This window comes from Erithacus rubecula (assembly GCF_903797595.1).
Source record: "Erithacus rubecula genome assembly, chromosome: 24".
In the NCBI taxonomy this organism is placed as follows: domain Eukaryota; kingdom Metazoa; phylum Chordata; class Aves; order Passeriformes; family Muscicapidae; genus Erithacus; species Erithacus rubecula.
The window spans coordinates 1126471-1154257 of NC_136676.1; the positions used below are offsets into that span (position 1 = coordinate 1126471).

The 27787-nt window shown below is 50.9% G+C and overlaps 1 protein-coding gene across 1 annotated transcript in view; it reads left to right on the top strand.

The window, feature by feature from the left end:
- Positions 1–27787, top strand: part of PAX7 (paired box 7) — a gene marked incomplete at its 3' end in the record, with an annotated part of 223924 nt that overhangs the window by 51902 nt on the left and 144235 nt on the right. The window contains 1 exon segment of the mRNA XM_079326384.1: positions 15251–15450. Coding sequence (XP_079182510.1) covers positions 15251–15450 — 200 coding nt within the window.

The window sequence follows — 27787 nt, forward strand, 5'->3', positions numbered from 1 at the left end:
TGGGCTACTCAGGAGCAGGGCAAAGGATTTTATTCTGGGATATTTCACTTTTTGAGGAGGTGGGAATTTTCTTCTTGCAGCTCTTCCCTGTGCAGTTTCCAGGAGTTTCCTTGGTGTTTCCAACCCTTTTCCCAGTTTTTAGGATCAGCTTTGTTCATGGTTTAGCTCAGAACCTTTCCCTGGATTTGGGATCTCTCAGAGCAGAGCTCAAGCAGGAGGGATTTTGCCATAAGTAGTGAATTGATGGAATTTAAGGAATTTCATCTCTTAACTCCAAATATGGATTTCAAAATCCCAAATTTTCCCCTATTCCAGGTTATTTCATCCCAAATCCAACCCTAACTCCAAACCGACTGTCCCAGGTGTGGTTTGGGAGATGCGAGTGCCACAATCAGCTCCTGCCCAGGAGGCTGAGGGTCCATGGGGGATCCCAGAGATCCCAAAAGGATCCCAGAGATCCCACCTGGATCCAGGCACAAAATTCCCATCCTCTCGTGCAATTGTGGTCCCAGGGGAACCAAAAATTTGGTATCAGAGACAATCCCTGGAGAGCAAAGTCCCAACCCTTGGCTCTCCCGTTTCTGTGGTGTGGTTAAAGTGAATTCAAACAATGGGAAAATGCCAGGATGGCTGGGAACGAGGGAAGGGAAGCAGAAAACAGAAATTTTCTTCTCAAATCCAAATTTTTGGGATTGGAATGGAGCCACTGCTTGGTAGGAAAACAAAAATCTCATTGAAGAGTTGGAAAACAAAGAGGGTTTTTCATTTTGGCACGGCTGAGATGTTTCTGCCTCCTGGGATTGAAATGTTTTAGTTCTTTATTTATTAAAAAACTGACTCAGGGATGATCCAAGATCCTTCTGAACCAGGATGATCCAGAGGTTTGGGTGGGAAACTGGAAACTCCAGAGCTCCAACTCAGAGCAGGAATGCTCCACCTCAAATCCCACATTTTCCATCCCTCCCCAGGCAGGGCAGGGCTCCTCCTGGCTCCACCCTGCTGGGAATGGCTTTGGAATGCCTCAGCTGGAATTCTGGAACAGGAGGGGCTGGGAAAGGTCTCAGCTCTGCCCTCACACATCAGTGGGGGGTTGACTCCTGGGATCATGATCCAAGAACTCAAACGATCCCTTGGATCACATTCTGAGAGGGGAAGGGATCATTCCCATTCCCATGGATCATGATCTACGAGGGGAAGGGATCATTCCCAGCTCTCAAAAGACCCCATGGATCAAATTCCAATAGGGAAAGGATCATTCCCAGTTCCTGGGGATCACATTCCAAGAGGGAGGAGATCATTCCCAGCTCTCCAAAGATCCCTTGGATCACAATCCAGGAGGAGGAGATAATTCTCAGCTCTCAAAAGATCCCTTGGATCGTGATCCAAAAGGAGATGTGGATAATTCTCAGCTCCTGGAGATCCCTGGATTACAATCCAAGAGGGGAAGGGATCATTCCCAGCTTTCAAAAGACCCTTAAATTGCATTCCAAGAGGGAAAGGATCATTCCCGTTCCTGGGAGATCCCTTGGATCACAATCCAAGAGGGGAAGGGATCATTCCCAGCTCCTGGGGATCCCATTCCATGAAGGAAAGGGATCCCAGCCCTGGGAAAATCCCTCTTTACACTTTAAAATACCCAAGAGGTGAGATCACTCCTCCTGAGGAGAGCCTGATAAACCCCACAGAATTCTGCACGTGGAATTCTGTAGATGGGATTCTGCAGATGGGATTCTGCAGGTGGGATTCTGCAGATGGGATTCTGCAGATGGAATTTTGCACAGGAATTCTGCACATGGAATTCTGCAGATGGGATTCTGCAGATGGGATTCTGCAGATGGGATTCTGCAGATGGGATTCTGCACATGGAATGCTGCACATGGAGCTCTGGAGAGCTCCTGTGGGGCTGGAAGCTCGGGAGATTCCTCCTGGCTGGTGGCCTTGGGGACATCTGTGTCCTGTGTCCTGGGAATCTCTTCCTGGCCTTGGGGACATTTGTGTCCTGGTGTCCTGGAAACTCTTCAGGGATTCCTGCTGGGTGGTGGCTTTGGGGACACCATGTCCTGTGTCCTGGGAATCTTTCCTGGCCTTGGGGACATCTGTGTCCTGGGAATCTCCTCCTGGGTGGTGCCTTTGGGGACATTTGTGTCCTGTGTCCTGGGAATCTCCTCTTGGGTGGTGGCTTTGGGGACAGCCTGGTGGGGTTGGGCCCCCCCATCCTTTATGGGAGTTGGTGTCTGGAGCCCAAGGGTTAAATTGGGGTGAATTCCTGCAGGGATGGGCAGCAGGAGCCAGGCTCAGCACGGCTCCCCTGGCATCAGCCACTCCTGGTGGCGTGGGCACCTTCCTGGTGGATTCCAGCGCTGGGAAAGGAATTTTTGTGCCAAAAATCAGTAAAAATCCACATTGCTGTGCCTGCTCCTCTGCCAAAACCCCTTGGTGTGGTGGCTGGAATTCCTTACTGGGCCTCAGGATCCCTGAGAAGGAGAAATTTGGGATTCCTGAACAATTTGATCTCAGCACAGCTGGGTCTGTCCCTGCTGGGGGTCAGGAGCTCCATCCCATGAGCAAACCAGGCCTTTTCCATGGATGGAAACCTGGCTTTGGATAAAAAAATCTGATTTTTAATGACCTCGATGAGATGATTTTTAGGCAGAGCAGGGTGGGGGTGATTCTGTGGGATCAGGATGTGATTCCAGGGTTGTTGTCAGGAGGAGAATCCAAATTCCAGCACCTGTGGGAGAAGCTGCCACCCCATCCTTTATTCCTCCTGCCCTGTCCTGATTCCTTTAAAAACAGAACCCTGACAGAACTAAGGGAATAAAATCACTTGCATTTATTGAAGGGCCTTCAGGTGCATTTTGGGCAGATGAAACCCTCCAGGGGTTACACCCAAAAATGGACCATGGGTCACAGGTTTTCACACTTTTATAAATTTGGTTCATTTGCATGTTTGGGGTTAATCCTCCAATTACAACTTCAGATAATGAAGTCATTTACCCCAAGTTTGCTCCCCCCAAAACTCCCTTTAGTTTCCATTTCTTGGGGCCTGAGGCACTGAGGGGTCCTTGATTCCCAGCCCAGAGAGGAATTGCTGTGAGTGACCAAACTGGGAGAGCAGCACTGACACTGTGTGTGGGGTCTAGAGCTCTAACTGCAGAACTGCAGGGTTACAAACAGGTGAGAACAGAGAAGCTGGAATGGAGGCCAGAGCAGCTGGTGGCTCTGAGCAGCCCCAGGAGTGCAGGAGGTGCTGCTGTGGCCCTGATTCCTCCATCTCTCCCCTCGTTCCTCCATCCTTCTCCTCATTCCTCCATCATTCCCCTTTCCTCTTCCCTTCCCCTCATTACTTCATCTTTTCCCTCATTCCTTTGCCCTTCCCTCTCTCCTCTGTCCTTTCCCTCGTTCCTATTCAGGTCCCCTCATTCCTGTCTTTCCCCTTCTTCCTCTCTCTGCCCTTCCCCTCATTCCTCCATCCTTCCCCTCATTCCTCCATCCTTCTCCTTATTCCTCCACCCTTCCCTTCATTCCTTCATGCTTCCCCTCGTTCCTCCATCCTTCCCCTCATTCCTCCATCCTTCTCCTCATTCATCTATCCCTCCCCTCCTTCCTCCATCCATCCCCTCGTTCCTCTTCCCTTCCCCTCATTCGTCCATCCTTCCCCTTGTTCCTCTATCCTTTCCCTCACTCCTCCGTCCTTCTCCCTGATTCCTCCATCCTTCCCTCATTCCTCCACCCTTCCCCTCATTCCTTTTCCGTTCCCCTCATTCCTCCACCCTTCCCCTCATTCCTCCATCCTTCCCCTCGTTCCTTTTTCCTTCCCTTCATTTCTCCACCATTCCCTCGTTTCCTTTTCCCTTCTCCTCCTTCCTCCACCCTTCCCCTCGTTCCTTTTCCCTTCCCCTCTTTCCTTTTCCCTTCCCCTCATTCCCCCCCCCTTCCCCTCGTTCCTTTTCCCTTCCCCTCTTTCCTTTTCCCTTCCCCTCGTTCCTTTTCCCTTCCCCTCGTTCCCCTGCCCTTCCCGGCCCTGCTCCGCCGCATCCCAGCCCCGACCCCTCCGGGCCCCCGCGCCCCTCGTCCCTCCCCCCGCGGCATCCCGGGCTCCTTCCCGGGGGTTTTAATATTCAGCCCGCACCTTCCACATGAGCAGTGCTGAAGAGCGGAGTGTCGGGGTTTATTGATATCCCCCGGGGCCGCTCGGGGCTGTCAGCTGCACATTCAGCCTCCCGCGACCCCCTAAGGTGCGGGTCCTGGCAGCTCTAAAGGAATCCGCACAAAAAAAAAATCCCTTTTTTTGTTCTGCCCAAGGTGAGACAATGCGGGCAGGGCCCTGCTGCAGATGACAGCGCTGATAAAGGAGCGCGGCGCAGGGATGTCTTCCTTTCTTCGCGCTGCTTCTTTCAATCCTTCTTTCTGTCACTCGCATTCTCTCCTCCCTACACTTCCCTTTCTTCTCTTTCTTGGCGGCAGGGACGGGCCCGGGGGTTCAATCGCGGGCGAATGTCACACCCCGCTCGCTGCGCATCCCGGGGCTGCGAGGGGCAGCATCCCGGGCTCCTGACATGAATGGAGAGCTGGGAGCGATTCTGGGGGGAAAAGGGGGCAGGGGAGGGTGGGAAACGTGGTGGGAAAGGGAGAGGAGGCAGCAGAAAGGCGGGAGGAAAAGTGGGATTTGTGGTGAGGCAGGAGGAGGTGAACATCCATATATAAATATATATAAATATATAAAAAGATACATATATATATATATCCATGCATAGAAGTAGATTGATAAATATATAAATATGTAGAAAGTGTAATACCCAAATCAAAACCCACAGGGACACAGCGAAGGATAAAAAAAATCAGATATTCCAAGAATCCTCCCTGAGTTTTGCTGCATCCCTGATTTCCCAGATGAAGCACGAGGCAAGGGAAGGGAGGAGGTGGCTCAGGGATACTGGGATCTGGAACTGGGACTGGGTTCTGTCCCTGGAACTGGGATCTGGAACTAGGATCTGTCCTTGGCACTGGGATCTGGAACTGGCATTGGGATCTAGAACTGGGACTGGGATCTGGAACTGGGACTGGGATCTGGAACTGGGACTGGGATCTGGAACTGGCACTGGGATCTTTCCTTGGCACTGGGATCTTTCCCTAAACTGGCATCTTTCCTTGGCACTGGGAGCTGTCGCTGGCACTGGGATCTGTCCTTGGATCAGGGATCTGTCCCTGGCACTGGGATCTCTCCTTGGCACTGGGATCTCTCCTTGGCACTGGGATCTGTCCCTGGCACTGGGATCTGTCCTTGGATCAGGGATCTGTCTCTGGCACTGAGATATGTCCTTGGCACTGGGATCTGTCCCTGGGATCTGTCCCTGGCACTGGGATCTCTCTCTCAAACAGGGATCTCTCTTTGGAACTGGGATCTGTCCCAGAAACTGGGATCTCCTTGGAACTGGGATTTCCTACTGGCCCTGGATCTCTCCGTGGCTACCACAGCTCTGGAGCTGTCCAGCAGCCCCAGAGCTCCCTCTCTCCAGGACTGGAATCTTTGGGAATCTTTGGGTGTGCAGGGAAGGGCTCTTCCTCCTGCAGGGTGATCACTTTGCTGTCCCATCCACACCCACCACACTCACAGAGCCCCCAAACTTCTAATTTGGGTGGAATTGGTTCCTCTTCCCAGGAAGAGTCTCCAGAGAGGTCTGGAAATATCTGGGCAGGGCTGGAGCAGCAGGGGAAGCACAGGACAGGACTGAGGAGCCCAGAGAGATGAGGCCAGAGTGGCACAGGCTGATGGATCCCAGTCCTAAACTGGGGCTGGACATTCCCAGGCTGTCCCTGGTCCTGGCTGGAGCCACATCTGAGTCCAGAGGTGGCACAGGCTGGTGGATCCCAGTCCCAAACTGGGGCTGAGCATTCCCAGGGTGTCCCTGGCTCTGGCTGGAGCCACATCCCAGTCCAGAGTGGCACAGTTTGGTGCATCCCAGTCCCAAACTGGGGCTGAGCCTGAGGAGGATCCAGGCCCAGGCCAGGGAGCTGCCCCAGGACCCCCAGCACCCAAACCCAGCATGCCAGGATAAACATGGGCAGGGAATTTTCCCCTCTGGTCATTCCCTCCCCAATTTCCCAACCCCAGGCTGGTCCCTCATGCCTGGCAGTGTCCCCTGCAGGCAGGGATTGGATCCCTGCTCGGGGTTCTCCAGGAATCCTGGGATCAGGGATTCTCTGGGATCAGATCCCTGTAAATCCAGGGATTATGTGGGATCAGATCCTTGTAAATGCAGGGATTGTCCATGGTCAGATCTCCCATTTTATACATTACCCTGTAAATTCAGGAGTTATGGGACTGGATCCCTGTAAATCCAGGGGCTATCCAGGACTGGATCTCTGTGAATCCAGGGGTTATGGGGGATTGGATCCCTGTAAATTCAGGGATTCTCTGGGATCAGATCACCCACCTGATACCTTACCCTGTAAGTCCAGGTTATGGGATTGGATCCCTGTAAATCCAGGGGTTATTTGGGATCAGATCCCTGTAAACCCAAGGGTTATTTGGGATTGGATCCCTGTAAACCCAAGGGTTATTTGGAATCAGATGTCCCAGCCCTGGTGCCAGCAGGTTCCCCGTGCCCAGCCCTCCCAGCCCTGTGGGATGTGTTTGTGCAGCTCCATGGGGAAGCCTTGTGAGGAACCAGCAGGGCTGGAGCAGGAAAGGGAAGAAAACAAAAAAACAAAAACAAAAAAAAAAAAAAAAAAAAAAAAAAAAAGCAGGAAACTCCAGAGACAGTGAGCAGAGCTTTTCCTCCCACCACCCTTGTTGTTGTTCCTCCAGCCTGGATCCCAGATTCCCTTTGCCTCCCAGTTTGGGGAGCACTGGTGGTGCCCCTCTTTGAGTGGGAGAGTTGGGAACATCCTGGATCCTTCCCTCCTTGCCCTGATGCCTTGGGATGGCTGTCTGGAACAGTGGAACAAGATGCAGATAGTAAAATTGGGAATTTATTCAGGGCCTTCCACAGACTCACCTTGGGCTGGCAGAAGCCTCTGAGGCTGCACCCAAAACGGGCACAGGTTTTTGTGCCAATTATAAATTTGGTTCATTTGCATATCAAGAATTAATCCTCCAATTATAACTTCAGGTAATGAAGTAATTTACCCCCAGTTTGCTCCCCCACAATTCATTTTGTTTGTACTTTTGGAGGCCTGAGACAATAAGGTGTTGTTGAGTTCCAGGCTTGGAGAGGATTTTGCCTGAATAAAATGGGAGAACAGCAGCTGACAGACCATGGAGTTTGAGAGTTGTACATAAAGCAGCAGAGGATCTGGAAAACAGAAAATTAAATCCTAAAGCATCCCCTCCCTCCCGGGCTGGGTCCTGCGCCTGCCACAGGCACGAGGCCATGAATATTGAAGTGCCAGAGGGGCTTTTTATGGACTCCACAGATGTGCCGGGACTCGGGGCCGGCCCCATCACCTCGGGCCGCCTGAAAAGACCGAACAAAAGCCCGAAGAAAGAGGGCGAGGGGCGGAGGGGGCAGGGAGGCGAGGACCAGGAAAAAGTTGAAAGCGAAGAAAAGAGGGCTGGGGTTGATGGATATTCCATCTGTTTATGTTCAGGGAATTCACAAAGGCTGCGGGGACGGGGCTCCCTGTTTGCCCCCCCTCCCTCCCTCCGAATGGTCGCGATGGGTTGGGTTTGTTCGCCTCTGCAAGGAGAAGAAAGTTTTGGGGTTTGTGATGTGTGTGGGGGCAGGGCAGTGGGCCAGAGCCTCGGGATCAGCCCCATGGATCCCGTTATTCCCACGGGGAGACTCTGGGATCAGATCAGCCTCGTGGATCCCTCTATTCCCACAGGGAGGCTCTGGGATCTGATCTGGGATCAGATCCATCCCATGGATCCCAGTATTCCCACACAGAACCTCTGGGATCCAAAACGGGATCAGATCATCCCTGTGGATCCCACTATTCCCACACAGAACCTCTGGGATCCAAAACGGGATCAGATCCATCCCATGGATCCCACTATTCCCACACAGAACCTCTGGGATCCAAAACGGGATCAGATCATCCCTGTGGATCCCACTATTCCCACACAGAACCTCTGGGATCCAAAACGGGATCAGATCATCCCTGTGGATCCCACTATTCCCACACAGAACCTGTGGGATCCAAAACGGGATCAGATCATCCCTGTGGATCCCAGTATTCCCACAGGGACACTCTGGGATTGGATCTGGGATCAGATCAGCCCCATGGATCCCATTATTGCAACAGAGAGACTCTGGGATCAGATCTGGGATCAGATCACCCCGTGGATCCTGTTATTCCCACAAGGAGACTCTGGGATGGGATGTGGGATCAGATCCCTCCCCCTATAAAGCTAGACAAGCTCTGGGCTCTTCCCTGGGGTTTTTTTTGGGCTCCACGTGTGGCTTTGGGAAGGAGCAGCTGGGGAGGGATGAAATTCCATCTCTTTTTTGGGTTTGGAAAAGCTCTCCTGGCATTCAGCTCCCAGCCAGGGGATGTTCTGAGGCTGGTCTGGCTGTGCTTGGAGCAGGTCCTGGCTCTGGCCAGAGGATTTTGGGGTGGATATTTGTCCTGGTTTGGAGGACAGGTGTCTGCCAATAAAGGCAGAAATGGAGAATGTAAACCCCCTCCTCCAAATTATTATAATTTTGAAATTAAGGATCTCTCAGGCAAATATATGGGAATAGGAATAACAGTTCTGCACTAGGAAAATTAAAATAGAAATACAGTATTACGAAGAACAATCCCAAAATACTGACAGGTTTGGCTTTCCTCTGGAATCCAGTGGAAAGAAGGTGCCTTGGTGTCCAAAATCTCAGTTTTTCTCTGAGTAGGAAAGGTTTGGCTCCTCCCCTGGCTGGAGCATCTCCCAGTGGGATGATGGAATAGAGAAAGATAGTGAAAAATAAGGAAAAATTGAGGAAAAATAGAGAAAAACTGAAAAATAGAGAAAATTCTGGAAAAATAGAGAAAAAATAAGGGGAAATAGGGGACAATATAGGAAAATACAGAAAAAATAGAGACAAATATGGGAAATGGAGAGGAATGGAGAAAATAGAGGAAAAATACAGAAAAATAGAGGAAAATATGGAAAAATAGAGAAAAATAGAAAAAACAGAAAAATAGAGAAAAATAGAGAAAATTCTGGGAAAATATGGAAAAATAGAGAAAAAACAGAGAAAAACAGAAAAATATGAAAAAATGGAGACAAATAAGGGAAAACAGGGGAAAATACAGAAAAAAGAGAAAAAATATGAAAACGGAGAGAAATGCAGAAAATAGAGAACAATGGAGAAAATACAGAAAAAATGGAGCAAAATAGAGGAAAATATGGAAAAAATAGAGAAAAATATGGAAAGTTAGAAAAAAATATGGAAAATTCGAAAAAATGTAGAAAATGAGAGAAAATTAGATATAAATTCCCCAGCTGATCCCCAAATATCTGATTTTCCTGGCTGCTATTCCAAGGCATCCCCAACTCCCTGGCACAAAATTCCTTGATTAAATCCCACCTCCAGAATTTAATTTTCTGCGTCTGCTCCACAGCACAGCCTGGAAAACACCAGGAAAGGGTTGGGAAAGGGAGGGAAGAGAATTCCAAGGTTTTGTTGTGTGTGCTGGAGGGATTTCTGGGAATTTCAGGTATTTGGGGTCTGGGAATGTGCTTGGGGATGGGAATAGGGAGCAGGGGGTGGGTTTGTGCCACTCACAGCCCCACCTGCAGTTCCCTGGGAATTCAGGAATTCCAATTTTTCCAACCAGGGAGGGACAAGGGTGGTTTTTTTTGGGCTCCTCCAGGATTTGTTTGCAGCTGGGTGGGCTCAGTTTGTTCCTGCCTGGGGAAAAGCAGAGCTGGGGAGGCTGGGGGAAAATAAAAAAAATTAAAAAAAAATTAAAAGGGCTTTTTATTCCTGAAATTACAATTTCTTTCTAAAAGCAAAGAGATTTGTGCAGTTTGAGCTTTTCATTCTGAGCTGCAGAACAGTTACTCTGAAAGAGATGAAAAAACAATGGAATAATTCCTAAAAATCCCAGATACAGTGGGATCAGCATGAGTCCTAAAACCCACACACTTCTCTCTGGTTTTTCATTTTCTCCTGGTTTTTCCTTTTCTCTTCAGTTTTCCATTTTCTCTTCAGTTTTCCTTATTCTCTGCTTTGTCCTGCTGGGAGGTTTTCCCCTCCTCTCCTGGTTTTCCCTTTTCTCCTGGCTTTCCCTTCTTTCCTGGCTTTCCCTTTTCTCCTGGCTTTCCCTTCTTTCCTGGCTTTCCCTTCTCTCCTGGTTTTTCCTTTTCTCTTCCCTTTTCCATTTTCTCTTCAGTTTTCCTGTTCTCTGCCTTGTCCTGCTGGGAGGTTTTCCCCTCCTCTCCTGATTTTTTCTTCTCTCCTGGTCTCCTCTTCTGGTTTTTCCTTTTCTCTTCAGTTTTCCATTTTCTTTTCAGTTTTCCATTTTCTCTCCAGTTTTCCCTATTGTCTGCCTTGTCCTGCTGGGAAGTTTTCCCCTCCTCTCCCGGTTTCCCCTTCTTTCCTGGTTTTTCCTTTTCTCTTCAGTTTTCCATTTCCTCTTCACTTTTCCATTTTCTATTCAGTTTTCCCTGTTCTCTGCCTTGTCCTGCTGGGTGGTTTCCCCCTCTGCTCATTCCTGGCTCTGCTTTTCCTGATCTTTGCCAGGATCAGATCCTGCTGCTTCCCATCCTTCATCCTTCCCACCCAGGAAGGTGCTGCTGGAAATTTCTGCTCCTTCCCCTTCACAGAGCAAAGGGTAAAACACCACCAGGCCATTGCTGTGGCAAAAATCCCTGGAAATTTGGGTCTCTCCTTGCTCCCATTGCTGGCAGCTGCTGCTCACACAGGGATGGGTTGGAAAAGATGAAGGGTTTGAGTTTGGGATTCTCCACAGCTTTGGGAAATCAAGCAGAAAGAGCTTCGGGGAGAATGTGGGAATGGATTGTCTGGGATATCCCAGCTTGGTTAGGAATGGGAATGAGCTGTGGGGCTATGAGAGGGGCAGGAGAATGTGAGAATGGATTGATTGGGATATCCCAGCTTGGTTGGGAATGGGGTTGTGAGAGGGGCAGGAGAATGTGGGAATGGATTGATTGGGATATCCCAGCTTGGTTGGGCATGGGGCTGTGAGAGGGGCAGGAGAATATGGGAATGGATTGTCTGGGATATTCCAGCTTGGCTGGGAATGGGAGTGACCTGTGGGGCTATGAGAGCTTTGGGGAGAATGTGGGAATGAATTGTCCAGAATATTCCAGCTTGGTTGGGCATGGGACTGTGAGACGGGCAGGAAATGTGGGAATGAATTGTCTGGGATACCCCAGCTTGGCTGGGAATGGGGCTGTGAGAGGGGCAGGAAATGTGGGAATGGATTGTCTGGGATATCCCAGCTTGGTTGGGAATGGGGCTGTGAGAAGGGCAGGAAATGTGGGAATGGATTGTCTGGGATACCCCAGCTTGGCTGGGAATGGGGCTGTGAGAGGGGCAGGTGAGGGAGCTGCTGCTGGGTGTGCTGGATGTGTCAGCCCATCCCAGCTGGAAAACATCCCCTGCCCTTCCCCACATCCCTGCCTGACAGCAGCAGCTGCTCAGGATGGGAGCAGCTGGTCCCAGGCATTCCCTGGGAGTTTTCTGCTCCCTGGGTTCCAGCTTTGAGGTCGGGGGCTCCTGGAGCCAGGCCCTGGCACAGGGAGCTGTGGCTGCTGTTCCCAGCCCTTCCCAGCCCCAGGGCCACCAAGGGAGGGTGGGGGACTCCTGCACGGCTGGAAAATGGGGATAAGGCCTGGCTGGAGCTTGGGAATCCAGAAGGTGATCCTGGAATTGGTGTTGATTAGCTCAGCCTGGAATTGGCACCGTGGTGGGGACAGAGGGCAACAACCCTTCGGCCTCTCTCCAAACTCCATGGACGAATTTGGGATCTTTTAGGAGGAGCTGGGGAAGGGAATCTGGGGGAGTTTTCCCTTCCCAGGTGAAAATCTGGCACAGATCCTTTCCCAGGTGCTTTTCCCTGGGTCCCAGGAGAGGCATGGGAGGAGCATTGATGATGGAACCCATTAATGATGAAGCCCATTAATGATAGAACCCATTAATGAAGGAGCCCATTAATGATGGAGCTGTTAATGATGGAACCCATTAATGGTGGAACCCATTAATGATGGAACCCATTAATGATGGAGCCCATTAATGAAGGAGCCCATTAATGATGGAACACATTAATGATGGAACACATTAATGATGGAGCCCATTAATGAAGAAGTCCATTAATGGTGGAACCCATTAATGATGGAGCCCATTAATTATGGAACCCATTAATGATGGAGCCCATTAATTTTGCAGCCATTAATTTTGCAGCCCATTAATGATGGAGCCCATTAATGATGAAACCCATTAATTATGGAACCTATTAATGATGGAGGCCATTAATTATGCAGCCCATTAACGATGGAACTCCGGTGAGGAGCTCCAGGGAATTCACTGCAGTTTTCCAGATGTGCCTCTGCTCCTCCAAGGCCCAGATGTGCAGGCTCCTACCTGCCCTGCATCATCTGGGGCCCAGATGTGCAGCCCTGCTGCTCCCATCACAGATGTTCCTTCTCCTGGACACCCCTGGAACTGGACAAATCCCAAAAACCTCCTTCAGAAACCAATTCTGGCTGCGTGTGGGAGAACTCTGAAATTTTTAGGATTTTTTTTCAGAATCTTTTAAATGTGGGGCAGGTGCTGCCCTTATGAAGCCATCAGGGAGTTCTCATTGATTTTGGGGTGACAAATTCAGAAATCAAAACGTCTGGATCTAAAAGCTGAACGTGTTTAAGGCATTTAACAGGACGCCAGAACCTGGAGGAGGGAAAACCCCTCCAAGGGGTGATTTTCCCCCCTAAAACAACCCCTGGAGCAGAGCTGACCTTCTCCAAGGTCCCACACTGCGTCCTCCCCACAAGCCCCGGGGGCATAAAAGGAATTTTGTGTGGAATGCAGAGGTTTTTTGTGGTGATCTGGGTACAAACGAGGCGGGAATCTGTGCCTCCCACCCCTCAAACTCCCCAGCAGCTGTCGGGAGCCACAGCTGCAGCTCCCAGCGCTGCCAAGAAGAAAAGGAGATTTTTGGGTGATGATAAAATAGGAGCTGAACAAAAAAAAAAAAAAAAAAAAAAAAAAAAGGGGGGGAAAATAGGCTGCAAAACACGGTTAGACTTCAGGGAGCTTTATGGTCAAGCTGAGCTTACGTAAGCCCTGCTTTAATCCTAAATTAGCAAAGGTTGGCCTGAAAGAAAAAGGACTCTGCTGTGAGCACGATTTGGTTCTGGCTCTCAGCGAGGCTGGGTGTTCCTGTGGAAAACAACAGCCAGCTTGGGGAGGGAAAAAAATCAATTATTGCAGCGAATCCTCTGATTTCTTGGGAAAGAAGGGAAAGGTGGCAGGGCCAGAGCTGTCCCCAGCTCAGAGGTTTATTGTGTCACATCGTCCCTTCTCTGCTGCTTGGGTTGGGGGCACATTTTGTGGCCTGGCTGAGACCCCCCAAAAATCAACATCAGCGTCCCATAACCCCCCTCATGGAGCATCTCTGGAGCCTGGGATTGCTCCAGGAGAGGCAATGTTGGAGTTCCAGCTCCTCCAAAAGCTGCTGAGGACCTGGAATGTCCATGTGGGGCTTCTGGTTGATCTCCAGCCAAAACCAGGGAGCAAAGCTGGGCTTATTTATTGCAGCTGGGTTCAGCAGAGCCCCAGGAGGCCACACCCGGTGCTGGGATCAAGGCAGGGAAAAGGGAAAAATCCGAGGTGGAGGAATAAGTGACTGATTAAACATTGAGGAAGGACTGGATGGTGTCTGAATTCCACAGGAAATTTGGGAGTTGAAGAGCTGATCTGATGCCAAGCTGAAAAGGCTTTTTTCCCATCTGTAAAAATTCCCAATTGTTCCTTTTTTCCCCCTTCCTCAGTTTTAAAAACTGAAATCTTTAACCCCAAAACTTGATGAAACATGGGGAAAAAATTGGGCAGCGGAAGACAAAGTGTCATTTGTTAACAATATTTCACTTCCTGCCTTTTGCAGGACTAAATGGGCAACTCTGAAACAGGAATTTCTGGTGAAAAATGGAAATTCCTTGAAATAAGCCAAGCACTGGAAATTCTTTTCTCTGTGGCAATTTGATTCAGGGACTATGAGCTCTTGTTTTCCTGTGAGAAATTTTCCTTTTCCAAGGTTTTCTTTGCAACATGGGGCAAAATAATGGTAGGAAATGCCATAAACAGCATAAGAGCAGTGGGTGTGTCCACGGACAGAGATTTTCCTTGTGAGGAAAATGTGGATTCTCCTGGATTCTGGAAGTGTCCAAGGCCAGGCTGGACAGGGCTGGAACAGTGGAAGGTGTCCCTGCCCATGGCAGGGGTGGAATGGGATAAGATTTAAGATCCCTCCCAGCCCAAACCAGTCTGGGATTCCAGGCTGTGGAGAAAGCTGGGTCTTTTTCTTAGATATTGGGATATTGGAATGGATTCCCAGAGAAGCTGTGGATCCCTGACTGCATCCTCCTGCAGTGGCAGATGTGGTTCAGCTGGAGCAGTGCTCCTGGAGAAGGTGCAGTTTCCTCTGAAGGTGCAGGGATGATGTGGAAAGGTCTGGCTTTCCTCTGGAATCCAGTGGAAAGAAGGTGCCTTGGTGTCCAAAATCTCAGTTTCTATCTGGGTAGGAAAGGCTTTGCTCCTCCCCTGGTTGGAGCATCTCCCAGTGGGATGATGGAATTTTATCAGTCATGCACTGGGACTCACTGGCCATGAACAGGAGATATCTCCTGGAGGGAGGATGGGCTGTGGGAAGATAAAGATGATTGCCCCAGCTGGTTTAAAGATGGACCATTAGCAATGTGTGCCAGGAGATCAGGGTCACTGCCATATCCAGTTTTTAACAATGGCCCATTAACAGGAGATATCTCCACAGAGAGCAGGATCACTGCTCACCTGGTTTAACACCTGGCCCATGAACAGGAGATATCTCCTGGAGGGAGGATGGGCTGTGGAAAGATAAAGATCATTGCCCAGCTGGTTTAAAGTTGGCCCGTTAACAGATAATATGTGCCAGGAGATCAGGGTCACTGCCCCAGCTGGGTTAACAGATGGGGACAGAATCCACATTTTTGGCCACACCCACCCAACAAAGCAGGAGCCTAAGATCTCCTGAGCTGAGCCCAGAGCACTGCAGGTCTGAGAGCCCCCATCCCCCATTGACACCCCATCTCTGTGCCCAGGGAACCGGCTGGACGAGGGCTCGGACGTGGAGTCGGAGCCGGACCTGCCGCTGAAGCGGAAGCAGCGCCGCAGCCGCACCACGTTCACGGCCGAGCAGCTGGAGGAGCTGGAGAAGGCGTTCGAGAGGACGCACTACCCCGACATCTACACCCGCGAGGAGCTGGCCCAGCGCACCAAGCTCACCGAGGCCCGCGTGCAGGTAAGCCCGGCCTAAGCGCGCGGCCTGGCCTGATCTGGTCTAAGCAGCCTGGCCTAATCTGGCCTAAGCAGCCCGGCCTGATCTGGCCTAAGCAGCCTAGTCACAGTCCCCAGCCCAGCCTAACGTGCTCCCCAGCCTAACCCTGGGCACACAAGGCTAACCCCGCACAGCCCAACCTAACCCCGCAGATTCCAGGCTAACCCTGCACACTACAGCCTAACCCCGCACATTCCAGCCTAACCCTCTGCACTCCAGCCTAACCCCACACATTCCAGCCTAACCCCACGCATCTCAGCCTCATCCTGTGCACATCAGCCTAACCCTGCACAGCCCAACCTAACCCCGCACATTCCAGGCTAACCCTGCACACTACAGCCTAACCCCGCACACTCCAGCCTAACCCTGTGCACTCCAGCCTAACCCCACACAGCCCAGCCTAACCCTGCACATTCCAGCCTAACCCCACACAGCCCAGCCTAACCCCACACATTCCAGCCTAACCCCACGCATCTCAGCCTCATCCTGTACACATCAGCCTAACCCTGCACAGCCCAGCCTAACCCTGCACATTCCAGGTTAACCCCAGTCATTTCAGCCTAACCCTGTGCACACCAGCCTAACCCCACACATTCCAACCTAATCCTGTGCACACCAGGCTAACCCTGCCCAGCCCAGCCTAACCCTGCACATTCTGGCCTAACCCCATGCATCTCAGCCTAATCCTGTTCACACCAGCCTAACCCTGCTTAGCCCCATGCTCTCCAACTGTAACCCTGTGCAGCCCAACCTAACCCTGTCCATCCCAACTTAACCCTGTTCTCCCCAACCTAACCTTGCGTAACCCAGCCTAACCCTGCTCTCCCTGGTCTAACCCTATGCACTCCAGCCTAACACTATGTAGTCCAGCCTAACCTGTGCACCCCAGCCTAACCCCTCTCTCCCTGGCCTAACCCTGCTCAGCCCAGCCTAACCCTGCTCTCCCTGCCCATCACTGGTCTCTCCTTCACTGCCTCCTCCTAACAGAGACAAACCTTGGCACGGGGGCTCAAGCAATCAAATAAAGTCAGATCTTTATTGGAAGCTTCCATCCGAGCATGGACACAGCCAGTCCTGGCATTCCTACCATCTAATTAGTGTGATTAATTAGGATTTCTGACAGGTACAGCCCATAGGGTGTCCAGTTGTCCCAGGAACTTGCCCCAAGAGTTTCTCAGCCCTGTTTTCTTCTCAGATGTGGCTGGGAAACAAAAGGTTCTTCCCCTTGGCAAAGGGACTCAGTGTTTCAGGGATGTGTTTGAAGATTAATTATTGCTCTAAACTCTTGGAGCAAGTGCAGGAAAACCAAAAAAAGCCATGTAATTATGGGATGGTGTCCTACAGAGCTACAGATGGACAGCAAAGATCCTGAGGCATCACCTGCTCTGGGAGAGGAGCTGGCAGTGAGTGAGGCTGCTCCAAGCTGGGGTGAGGTCAAGCCCAGCTCAGCCTCAGGCTCCACGGGCTCCATCCAACCCAGGAACATTCCCACGGATCCAGAGGGGCCCTCTGGATCTGTACCAGTCCTGGATTTGTGTCAGTACCAGCTGCAGGGTTTGCATCCCCGTTGGGACCAGGAGCCAAATTTCGGCATTTTCCCTTGGCCTGGGAGGATGCCTGGAGCAATCCCACATTTCCCAGCCTCGCCCTGGGGAGCAGCAGATCAGATTTTGCAAAGTTTGCAAGTTCCACCTGTGAATTTGCAGACAAGTTTTGGGGGTTTTTGTTTGTTTTTTTTTTCCTCTTGGATCTCCAGAGAGCACAACAGGGGTTGGTGGGGGAGGGCAGGAGAGGGGAGGAGCAGAAAGGGTTTGGAGCTGGGAATTCTGATTTATGGTCCTGGTGGGAGCTGCACACAGAGCCCCTTATGTGTCCCACATAAAGGCTGGGTCAGCAGAGTGTGCAAACAGCACCAGGAATCCCGGGATGATGGAATCCCTCGGGAAAGGCTGGGAAGGGGGAGGGACTGGAAACGGAGACCCTGCCCCAGCAGGGATCCCTGTGGGAGCAGGGAAAGGCTCTCCAGGCTCTCTCCTGCTCCTGGAATGAGATTTTCCAAAGGAAACCAGGCTGGGTTTGCTTGTGGGATGTGCTCACCCAGCAGCCAAAGCTGACAGAGTTTTGGAGTTTTCCCTCTGATGGTTGGGAATGGGGTATCCCCTCTCCTGGTTGAGAATTGTCCCCAAAGAATGATCCAGCACTCCCAGCACTGCCACAGGAGCTGTCACCTCCCTCCTGGAAATCCTGATTTCCTTGGAGCTGCCACCTCCTTCCAGCTTCATCCATGGAAATTCTGGATTTTCCTGAAGCTGTCACCTCCCTCCTGGAAATCCTGATTTCCTTGGAGCTGTCACCTCCTTCCAGCTTCATCCAGGGAAATTCTGGATTTTCCTGAAGCTGTCACCTCCCTCTGTCTTCCTCCTGGGAAATTCTGATTTTCTTGGAGCTGTCACCTCCTTCCAGCTGCATCCTGGGAAATCCTGGATTTTCCTGGAGCTGTCACCTCCCTCTAGACTTGGCTGTAGAAACTAGAAAAGGAAATCCAGCAAAATTTAGGCTGGCCTGGCTTTGATCTTGGCACAGGGAGCCCAGAATTGTTGCTCTGGTGGCCATGCAGGATCAGGGGTGTTTGGAGCCTGGGAAAGTGGCTCATGAAGGGAATGAAACCTTGGAATGTGTGAATTCCCCAGTTTTGTTTTGCATATTTTGCCCTAATCGCTCTTCCTGCTGTAGGTGGGCACAAGTTGTGGAGCAGGGGATGGAAAATGGTGAATAATGGGGGAAAAAAATGGAATTTTGAGGGAGAGCAGAGTTTAGGCAACACTGTGGGAGGGATGCTGAGGAGGGAGAAGCCCAAAATGAGAGAGCACAAACCTTTTCCAAAGATCTGGGAGAAAGAATAGAGGAAGAACAAGCCAAAAAAATTTAAATTAAATAAATAATAAAAAAGAAATCTTCCTTCATCCCAAACTGGGATTTCCCAATCCCTCCCTGCTCCCAGGCCCTGGTGGGGAGGTTCCTGCCAGGGCTGTGCAGCAGCTGCTCCACCAGGCACATTCCTGCTGCCTTGCTCATCCTGGCATGAGCAGCCTCTTCCCACCACTGGGAAGATTTTCTGGATATCAGGGGGAAAAAAAATCAAAATGAAAATTAAAACAAAATAGCTCCACACACACATGGGCACATCCAGTAGGGAACCAAGATCTGGTGCAAAAAAAAACAAAACAAAACAAAAAAAAAGAAATTCAAAAAATAGCTGCACAGATGTAAATCTATATGGACACATCCAGCAGGGAACTAAGATCTGGTGCAAAAATAAAAAAAAAAAAAAAATTAAAAAAACAGCTGCACAGATGTAATCCTACATGGACACATGCAGCAGGGAATCTTCCCCCACCTCAGGGGTCTCTTCTGTCTGGACTGAGTTTTTAAACCAAGGGTTGAGTTTTGGGTTAAAACTGGCTCTAAAGCAGCAGGGCCAGCTCAGAGCAGGGGTTCTGGGGGTGTTTGTGAGGCTTGGAGGGACAGGAGGAGGGGGAAGGGCTCTGAACTAGAAGAGGGACAGTGAAATGAGATATCTGGGAGGAATTCCTGCCTGGCACAGCATTCCAGAGCAGCTGGGGCAGCCCCTGCATCCCTGGCAGTGCCCAGGGCCAGGCTGAATGGGCTGGGAGCAGCCTGGGATGTGGGAGGGGTCCCTGCCCATGGCAGGGGGGCACTGGGAGGTGCCTCCAACCCAAACCACCCTGGGATTCACTCCGTGATTCATCCCTGATTCATTCCTGATTCATTCCTGATTCATTCCTGGTTCCATGAAGGGTCTCACCAACACCTGCCCATCCTCATCCTGAGCTCCACGTGGGGCTGGGGACAGGGGCAGGAGGCACAGGGGGGTTTGTGACCCGAAAGAGGCACTGGAGAGCAGCTGCCCCACAGCTGGTCCTGGTTCCACTCATCCCTTGGATCACAGCTTGGGGGAGGCTTCCTTCCTATCCCTGCATCCAATTACTGCTCCTGTTCCCATTCCTACATCCAATTCCTGCATCCAATTCCTGTTCCTGTTCCTATTCCTACATCTAGTTCCTGGTCCTACATCCAATTCCTGCATCCAATTCCTGCTCTGGTTCCTATTCCTGCATCCTATTCCTATTCCTATTCCTATTCCTATTCCTATTCCTATATCCTATTCCTGTTCCTGTTCATGTTCCTGTTCCTGTTCCTGTTCCTGTTAATGTTCCTGTTCCTGTTCCTGTTCCTGTTAATGTTCCCATTCCTGTTTCAATTCCCATTCCCATTCCCATTCCCGTTCCCATTCTTGTTCTTGTTCTCATTCCTGTTCCCGTTCCTTTTCCTTTTCCTGTTCCTGTTCCCGTTCCTATTCCCGTTCCTGTTCCTGTTCCCATTCCCATTCCTTTTCCTGTTCCTGTTCCTTTTCCTGTTCCTGTTCATGTCCCCATTCCCATTCCTGTTCCCATTCCTGTTCCTGTTCCTGTTCATGTCCCCATTCCCATTCCTGTTCCCATTCCTGTTCCTGTTTCTGTTCCTGTTCCCATTCCTGTTCCCATTCCTGTTCCTGTTCCTGTTCATGTCCCCATTCCCATTCCTGTTCCCATTCCTGTTCCTGTTCCCATTCCTTTTCCTGTTCCTTTTCCTGTTCCTGTTCCTGTTCATGTCCCCATTCCCATTCCTGTTCCCATTCCTGTTCCTGTTCCCGTTCCTGTTCCTGTTTCTGTTCCTGTTCCCATTCCTGTTCCCATTCCTTTTCCTGTTCCTTTTCCTGTTTCTGTTCCTGTTCATGTCCCCGTTCCCATTCCTGTTCCCGTTCCTGTTCCTGTTCCCATTACTGTTCCTGTTCCCGTTCCTGTTCCTGTTCCTGTTCCCGTTCCCATTCCCATTCCCATTCCCATTCCTGTTCCTGTTCCCATTCCTGTTCCTGTTCATGCTCCATTCCTGTTCCCATTCCCGTTCCCATTCCCTGTTCCCGTCCCTATTCCTGTTCCTGTTCACGTTCCCGTTCCTATTCCTGTTCACGTTCACGTTCCTGTTCCTGTTCACGTTCCCGTTCCCATCCCCGTTCTCAGTCCCACATTGACACTCCCTGCCCAAACCCAAGGGGATTTGTCCATCTCTGTCCTCTCTTGGTTTCCCCACATTGGAAAGTGAGATTCCCCCGAGTGCTGAACTGCCCTGAGTGCTGAACTGCCCTGAGTGCTGAACTGCCCTGAGTGCTGAACTGCCCTGAGTGCTGAACTCCTGTGAGTGCTGAACTGCCCTGAGTGCTGAACTGCCCCGAGTGCTGAACTGCCGTGAGTGCTGAACTGCCCTGAGTGCTGAACTCCTGTGAGTGCTGAACTGCCCTGAGTGCTGAACTGCCCCGAGTGCTGAACTGCCCCGAGTGCTGAACTGCCGTGAGTGCTGAACTGCCCCGAGTGCTGAACTGCCCTGAGTGCTGAACTGCCCCGAGTGCTGAACTGCCCTGAGTGCTGAACTGCCCCGAGTGCTGAACTGCCCCGAGTGCTGAACTGCCGTGAGTGCTGAACTCCCGTGAGTGTTGAACTGCCGTGAGTGCTGAACTCCTGTGAGTGCTGAACTCCTGTGAGTGCTGAACTGCCCCGAGTGCTGAACTGCCCCGAGTGCTGAACTGCCGTGAGTGCTGAACTGCCCCGAGTGCTGAACTGCCGTGAGTGCTGAACTGCCCCGAGTGCTGAACTGCCCCGAGTGCTGAACTGCCGTGAGTGCTGAACTCCCGTGAGTGTTGAACTGCCGTGAGTGCTGAACTCTGTGAGTGCTGAACTCCTGTGAGTGCTGAACTGCCCCGAGTGCTGAACTGCCCCGAGTGCTGAACTGCCGTGAGTGCTGAACTGCCCCGAGTGCTGAACTGCCGTGAGTGCTGAACTGCCCCGAGTGCTGAACTGCCCTGAGTGCTGAACTGCCCCGAGTGCTGAACTGCCCTGAGTGCTGAACTGCCCCGAGTGCTGAACTGCCCCGAGTGCTGAACTGCCGTGAGTGCTGAACTCCCGTGAGTGTTGAACTGCCGTGAGTGCTGAACTCCTGTGAGTGCTGAACTCCTGTGAGTGCTGAACTCCCCCCAGTGCTGAACTGCCCTGAGTGCTGAACTGCCGTGAGTGCTGAACTGCCCTGAGTGCTGAACTGCCCCGAGTGCTGAACTGCCCCGAGTGCTGAACTGCCGTGAGTGCTGAACTGCCCCGAGTGCTGAACTCCCCCGAGTGCTGAACTGCCCTGAGTGCTGAACTGCCCCGAGTGCTGAACTCCCCCGAGTGCTGAACTGCCCCGAGTGCTGAACTGCCCCGAGTGCTGAACTGCCCCGAGTGCTGAACTGCCGTGAGTGCTGAACTGCCCCGAGTGCTGAACTGCCCTGAGTGCTGAACTGCCCCGAGTGCTGAACTGCCCTGAGTGCTGAACTCCTGTGAGTGCTGAACTGCCCTGAGTGCTGAACTGCCCCGAGTGCTGAACTCCTGTGAGTGCTGAACTGCCCTGAGTGCTGAACTCCCGTGAGTGCTGAACTCCCGTGAGTGCTGAACTCCCGTGAGTGCTGAACTCCCCTGTAAATAAGAGAAGGAAGTAGCAGAGAGATTTTCCCATTCACAATACAATAAATCTTCTTCTATGTAGAATTTTCTAATTCCCACTAACCAATCTCATACAAGATACAAATCCTACAGCATTTCCATACAGCCTGTAAGAATCATTACATCACATCATGTATTATACTTTAAACCCTAAAAATGACTCTTTGTACCCTTCTGCCAATCCAGCCGGGTCTTCTCTGACCTTTGGGCCATTGTTCTATCAAGAGGGGATTGCTTTCCTGGTCATCCTATTGTCTTCTAGTTATTTAGTAACTCAGGTTTGGTATCTCAAAGGTGGCTTTCATTTCATTCTTGCCCGTGGTTTCCATATTCTCAAATATGGAAATCGTATTTATGAGGTTTTCCTGATCCATCCTTCCCCCTGAGCCGCTGCCGGCTCCGGTTTCTCGGGTTTTGGCCGGGTCACGGCGGTGTTTGGGTGTTTGGGATGCTCAGGGATGAGCTGTGAACAGGTTAATCCCAGCCTGAGCAGAGCCGGGGATGAGCCAGTGGAAATTCCAGGGATTTGTCCGTGCGCGAGGTAATGTCCTGACTCAGCCGGAGGAATTCTCACCCTTCCCACCCTCCCAGAAAACAACCCGTGAACATTGCGGGCACCGGGCAATTAACAGCAATTCACTCCGTTAATTCTGTGCCAGCTTTGGTTTTGATCTTGGATTTTTCTGGGATTTTTCACCCATTTTTAGTGTCAGCTTTGGTTTTGATCTTGGATTTTTTCTGGGATTTTTCACCCGTTTTTAGTGCCAGCTTTGGTTTTGGTCTTGGATATTTTCTGGCATTTTTCACCCGTTTTTAGTTGCAGCTTTGATTTTGATCTTGGATGTTTTCTGAGATTTTTCACCCGTTTTTGTAATTATTTCACGGATGGTGTCAAAGTTTTGATGTGGGGAAGAAAAAAAACTCTTAAAAGGGATTCTGTGACAACTTTGAAGCTTTCCTCCATGGCATTCCTGGTGGGGGGACTTTTCCCAGAACAATCCATTTCCCATAAACAATGGGGAATTTGTGGGGTGGTTTTCAGCAGGAAAATCCTTTAGATTCTTCTGCAGGTGTAGGAGTGACCTCTCCAAGCGATGTCACAAAAGCCACCAGGGCCAGTGGCCATGGGGCTGGGAGCTGGAATAATCCTTGTCCTGGATAATCCCAGTTGTGGACTGGTTTTCCCAAAGCTGTTCCATTTTTAGGGCAGGTTACCAGCAACCCATTTATTTCTCTCCTTTCACCAGCAGGAAGAAATAGAAACTAAAACAAAACTGTCCAAATGATCCATTTTCAACTTGGGAATTTCTCCACTGGGAATGTTTTCCTTAAATATTCCCCAGGGTAGAGATTCTCCATTTGTTCCTAGTGCTGTGATTGAGCTAAGAATTGGAATTTTACACTAAAAAATCAGCCAAGATCTCTTCCCAAAAAACCCAGAGTGTGTTTTTGGCTCCTCAACACCTCCTGGGGGTGGCTCAGGTGGTCACAGCTGGGCAGGAGCAGGTTTGGGATTCCTGGGAATCCTGGAGGTGAGCACCGAGTTTGGTACCAATCCCAGGAAATTCCCTGCACTGAGAAACTCTGATTTCAATCCTAAATTAACTCAGGTGGCAGAGCTAGAGTTTTACTGATCCTTCTCCTCCATTCCATCCCATCCCACCCCATTCCCCCGAGGAAATGTTTAAAGAAACTGCAGCCATGGAGGAAACAATTAAATATTTCTTCCTAACAAGGGCTCATTTGACCAAAACCAGGTGGTTTCCCCCCAAAAAAAACCCACTCACCTGTTCCTTGAAATCCTATAAACAGCTGCCAGCCCTGGGAACCAGCAGAAATTCAGACTGAATTCCTCAGATAATCTCATTTGTGAGGAGCTATTTGTTCTGCTCCACTAACCTGGTTCAATATTAAATATTGAATATTCAATATTCATCTCCACCACATCACCCACCAGAGGAAGATGCTCAGACCAGGGGGTGCAGGAAAAAGACCCCACAGACCCCAAATCTCTGTGTCCTCCTGGGATTTTTTTTTTCCCCTCTTCTGTCAGGAATCTTCAGTGATGTCCCTGGTGTCAGTGTTGTGTGGATTTATGGGATGGAGCAGGGAACATCCCTGGGGTGTCCCCAGCCCCAGCTCCTCTCTAGAACTCCTCTGCATGCCCTGAATTCCAGAATTTTGGCAGGATGGACAATGCCCTGCTCTGGTCAGGGGAGCTGGAGAGGTCCTGACCCCAGAGAATTCCCTTTTTCCAGCTGAACCCATGGAATATTCTGGGTGTCCTGAGGCCCTGACCCCACAGAATTCCCTTTCTCCAGCTGGGAAGGACCCTCAGACAATCCTACAGAATCTTTGGGGTGTCCTGAGGCCCTCAGCTGACCCTATGGAATGTTTGGGGTGTGCTTAGCCCCTGACCCCACAGAATCACCTTTCTCCAGCTGGGAAAGATCCTCAGCCACACCTGTGGAACATTTGGGCTGTGCTGAACCCCTGACCCCACAGAATCCCCTTTCTCCAGCTGGGAAGGACCCTCAGTAAACACCATGGAATATTCTGGATGTCCTGAGCCCCTGACCCCACAGAATCCCCTTTTTCCAGCTGGGAGGGATCCTCAGTAAACCCTGTAGAAAGTTTGGGATGTGCTGAGCCCCTGACCCCACAGAATTCCCTTTCTCCAGCTGGGAAAGATCCTCAGCCACACCTGTGGAACATTTGGGCTGTGCTGAGTCCCTGACCCTGCAGAATCCCCTTTCTCCAGCTGGGAGGGATCCACAGTAAACCCTGTAGAAAGTTTGGGGTGTGCTGAACCCCTGACCCCACAGAATTCCCTTTATCCAGGTGGGAAGGACCCTCAGACAATCCTATGGAATGTTTGGGGTGTGCTGAACCCCTGACCCCACAGAATCCCCTTTCTCCAGCTGGGAAGGACCCTCAGCCACCCCTGTGGAACGTTCTGGGTGTGCTGGGGCCATAAAAGAGCCTTTCCCACCTGGTTCCCTGAGCACAAACAGGTGCTGCAGCCCCCTTGCCTTTCCCAGCCCTGTTTCCATTTATTTTCCCATCCATCCCATCCATCTTTCTCCCACATCAAGTCCTGATTAGGCTGAGCAGGAGCACAACAGGATTTTTTTTTCCCCTCCCACAGGAGGCTCTTCTTGACCTTCCTTTCCTCTCCTTGTCTGACAAATTGTGGGAGCTGACCCAGAGCTGGGATAATTCGCTCCAGCCCCATCCTGGCAGCAGCTGCTGCAGCAGGGATGAGCTGGGGAGATTTCCCAGCTCCTCTCCCATCCGTGGGAGGCCTGAGGGATATTCAGGATATTCAGGATTTTCGGGATTTTCAGGATATTCAGGATTTTCAGGAGCAGGGTGCAGTGGTACAGTGGCTGCCCTGGGTGTCACCAGGCTATGAAGAACTCCTTAGAAATCTCCTTCCCAGCTTTTTCCATCCCAGTCTCTGCTCCCCCTGCAGTGCTAAGTGGTTTTTAGAACACACTTCTCTACTTAGGACATGATTTGGAAGCTGATTTTTTGGGGAAAACCCCAAAAGCAGCAGTTTTAGGGTGCTGTGCTGTTCCTAGTCTGTGCTGTGCCCCCATTCCCAGTGTCTGGGGAAGGGAATTTGGGGTTTTTCTGCAGGATTTGGGGAAGGAGTTTGGGGTTGATTCTGCACTATTTGGGGAAGGGAGTTTGGGGTTTATTTTCAGCAGGATTTGGGAAAGGAGTTTGGGGTTGGTTCTTCAGCATCTGGTAAGGGAATTTGGGGTTTTTTCAGCAGGATTTATAGGGAGTTTGGGGTTGGTTCTGTAGGATTTGGGAAGGGAGGTTGGAGTTTTTCAGCTGGATTTGGGGAAGGGAGTTTGGGGCTGATTCTGCACTGTTTGGGGAAGGAATTTGGGGTTTTTTTTCAGTAGGATTTGGGGAAGCAGTTTTGGGGTTGATTCTGCACTGTTTGGGGTTGGCTCTGCAGTGTCTGGGAAGGGAGTTTAGGGTTTTTAAAATAGGATTTAGGTAGGCTAGTTTGGAGTTGGCTCTGCAGGATTTGGGGAAGGAGTTTGGGGCTGGTTCTGCAGGATTTGGGAAGGGAGGTTGGAGTTTTTCAGAAGGATTTGGGGAAGGAAGTTTGGGGCTGATTCTGCACTGTTTGGGGAAGAAGTTTGAGTTGGCTCTACAGGATCTGGGGACAGGAGTTTGGGGTTGGTCCTGCAGGATTTGGAGAAGGGAGTTTGGGGGTTTTTTCATCAGGATTTGGTGTAGGGAGTTTGGGGTTGGTTCTGTAGTATTTAGGAAGGGAGGTTGGGCTTTTTCAGCAGGATTTGGGGAAGGAGTTTGGGGTTGATTCTACACTATTTGGAGAAGGAGTTTGGGGTTGACTCTGCAGTGTCTGGAAGGGAATTTGGGGTTGATCCCCAAGATTTGGGGACCCTTTAGCAAGCCCATCCTCAGAGAAACCTCTCCAGCACCTCCCAAATTTCCCCTCTGCCCCTCTCCCTCCGCAGGCGGCTGTGCAGCCTCTCCATGCTGTAACAGGATCCCGCGGCTCGGGGATCTTCGGGGGCTGATAAACCCCGAGCAGCCGGGGAGTGTTTCAGGTTCCCTTTGAAGTGCACCTCGCCTTACAGCGAGCTGCTCCCGCCTCGGGATTTCAGCCACCAATAAAATGATTTATGAGCATAAAAGTCCCGAGCCACCTTTGAGCTGGGGGAAGGGGAGGGATTGCGAACGTCATTAGCTGCTTTTTCTCCTCTGGGTGGGAGATGAGGGGCAGAATGGACCCGGTTGGGCTGTGGAATGTCCCTGCCTGTGCACGGGGAGATAAATCCCAGCAGGATTTGTGCCAGGGCTCGGAGCCTGGGGGCTGCAGCCTCCAGCCAGGCTCTGCTTTACACGCTGGGGAATCTCTCCTGCTGCAGGTGGATTGTTTCGTGTTATCATTTCTGGTTGATTTGGCCGTGCTGCTGCAACTGGTGAGGCTGGAAAGGCTGACCTGGGACAGACTGGACAGGGCAAGGAATAAAATCGAGTGAAATAGGAATTTGTTGAAAGGATTCACCTTGGGCAGTGCAGGAGCCTGGCTGGGGCTACACCCAAATCCAATCCAGGATGGATCCTGGTCATGAGTTTTTACACTTTTATAAGTTTTGGTTCATCTACATTTTGGGGTCAATTATCCAACCACAGCCTCATGCCATGAAATCTCAGCCCCCTGGCTTCCCTTTCCTATTTCCCTTTCCCCTTTTCCCTTCTCTTTCCCTTTTCCCTTTCCCCTTTCCATTTCCCTTTTCCCTTCTCCCTTTCCCTTTCCTTTCTCCCTTTCCCCTTCTCTTTCCCATTTCCCTTTCCCTTCCCCTTTCCCATTTCCATTTCCCTTTCCCCTTCTCTTTCCCATTTCCCTTTCCCATTTCCCTTTCCCTTTCCCTTTCCCTTTCCCTTCCCCTCACTGTTGTTTATGATTTTGGGGTTCCAGCTGTCCCTGATTCTCTAGCTAGAAAGGAATTGTTTTGCCCAACTCCCCTGTGAACAGACCTCACTCACACCTGATATGAAATTTCAGAGTTGCACACTGAGCAGCAGAGATTCTGAAAAACACAGATTTAAAACCCAGCGCCGACATCTCTCTCTGGCTCAGCAGAGCCTCAATCTCGGCTGGCTGAGTGTGGAAATCGCCCCAAATGTGAAAAATCGGGGGGTTATCCTCAGTTTAACCC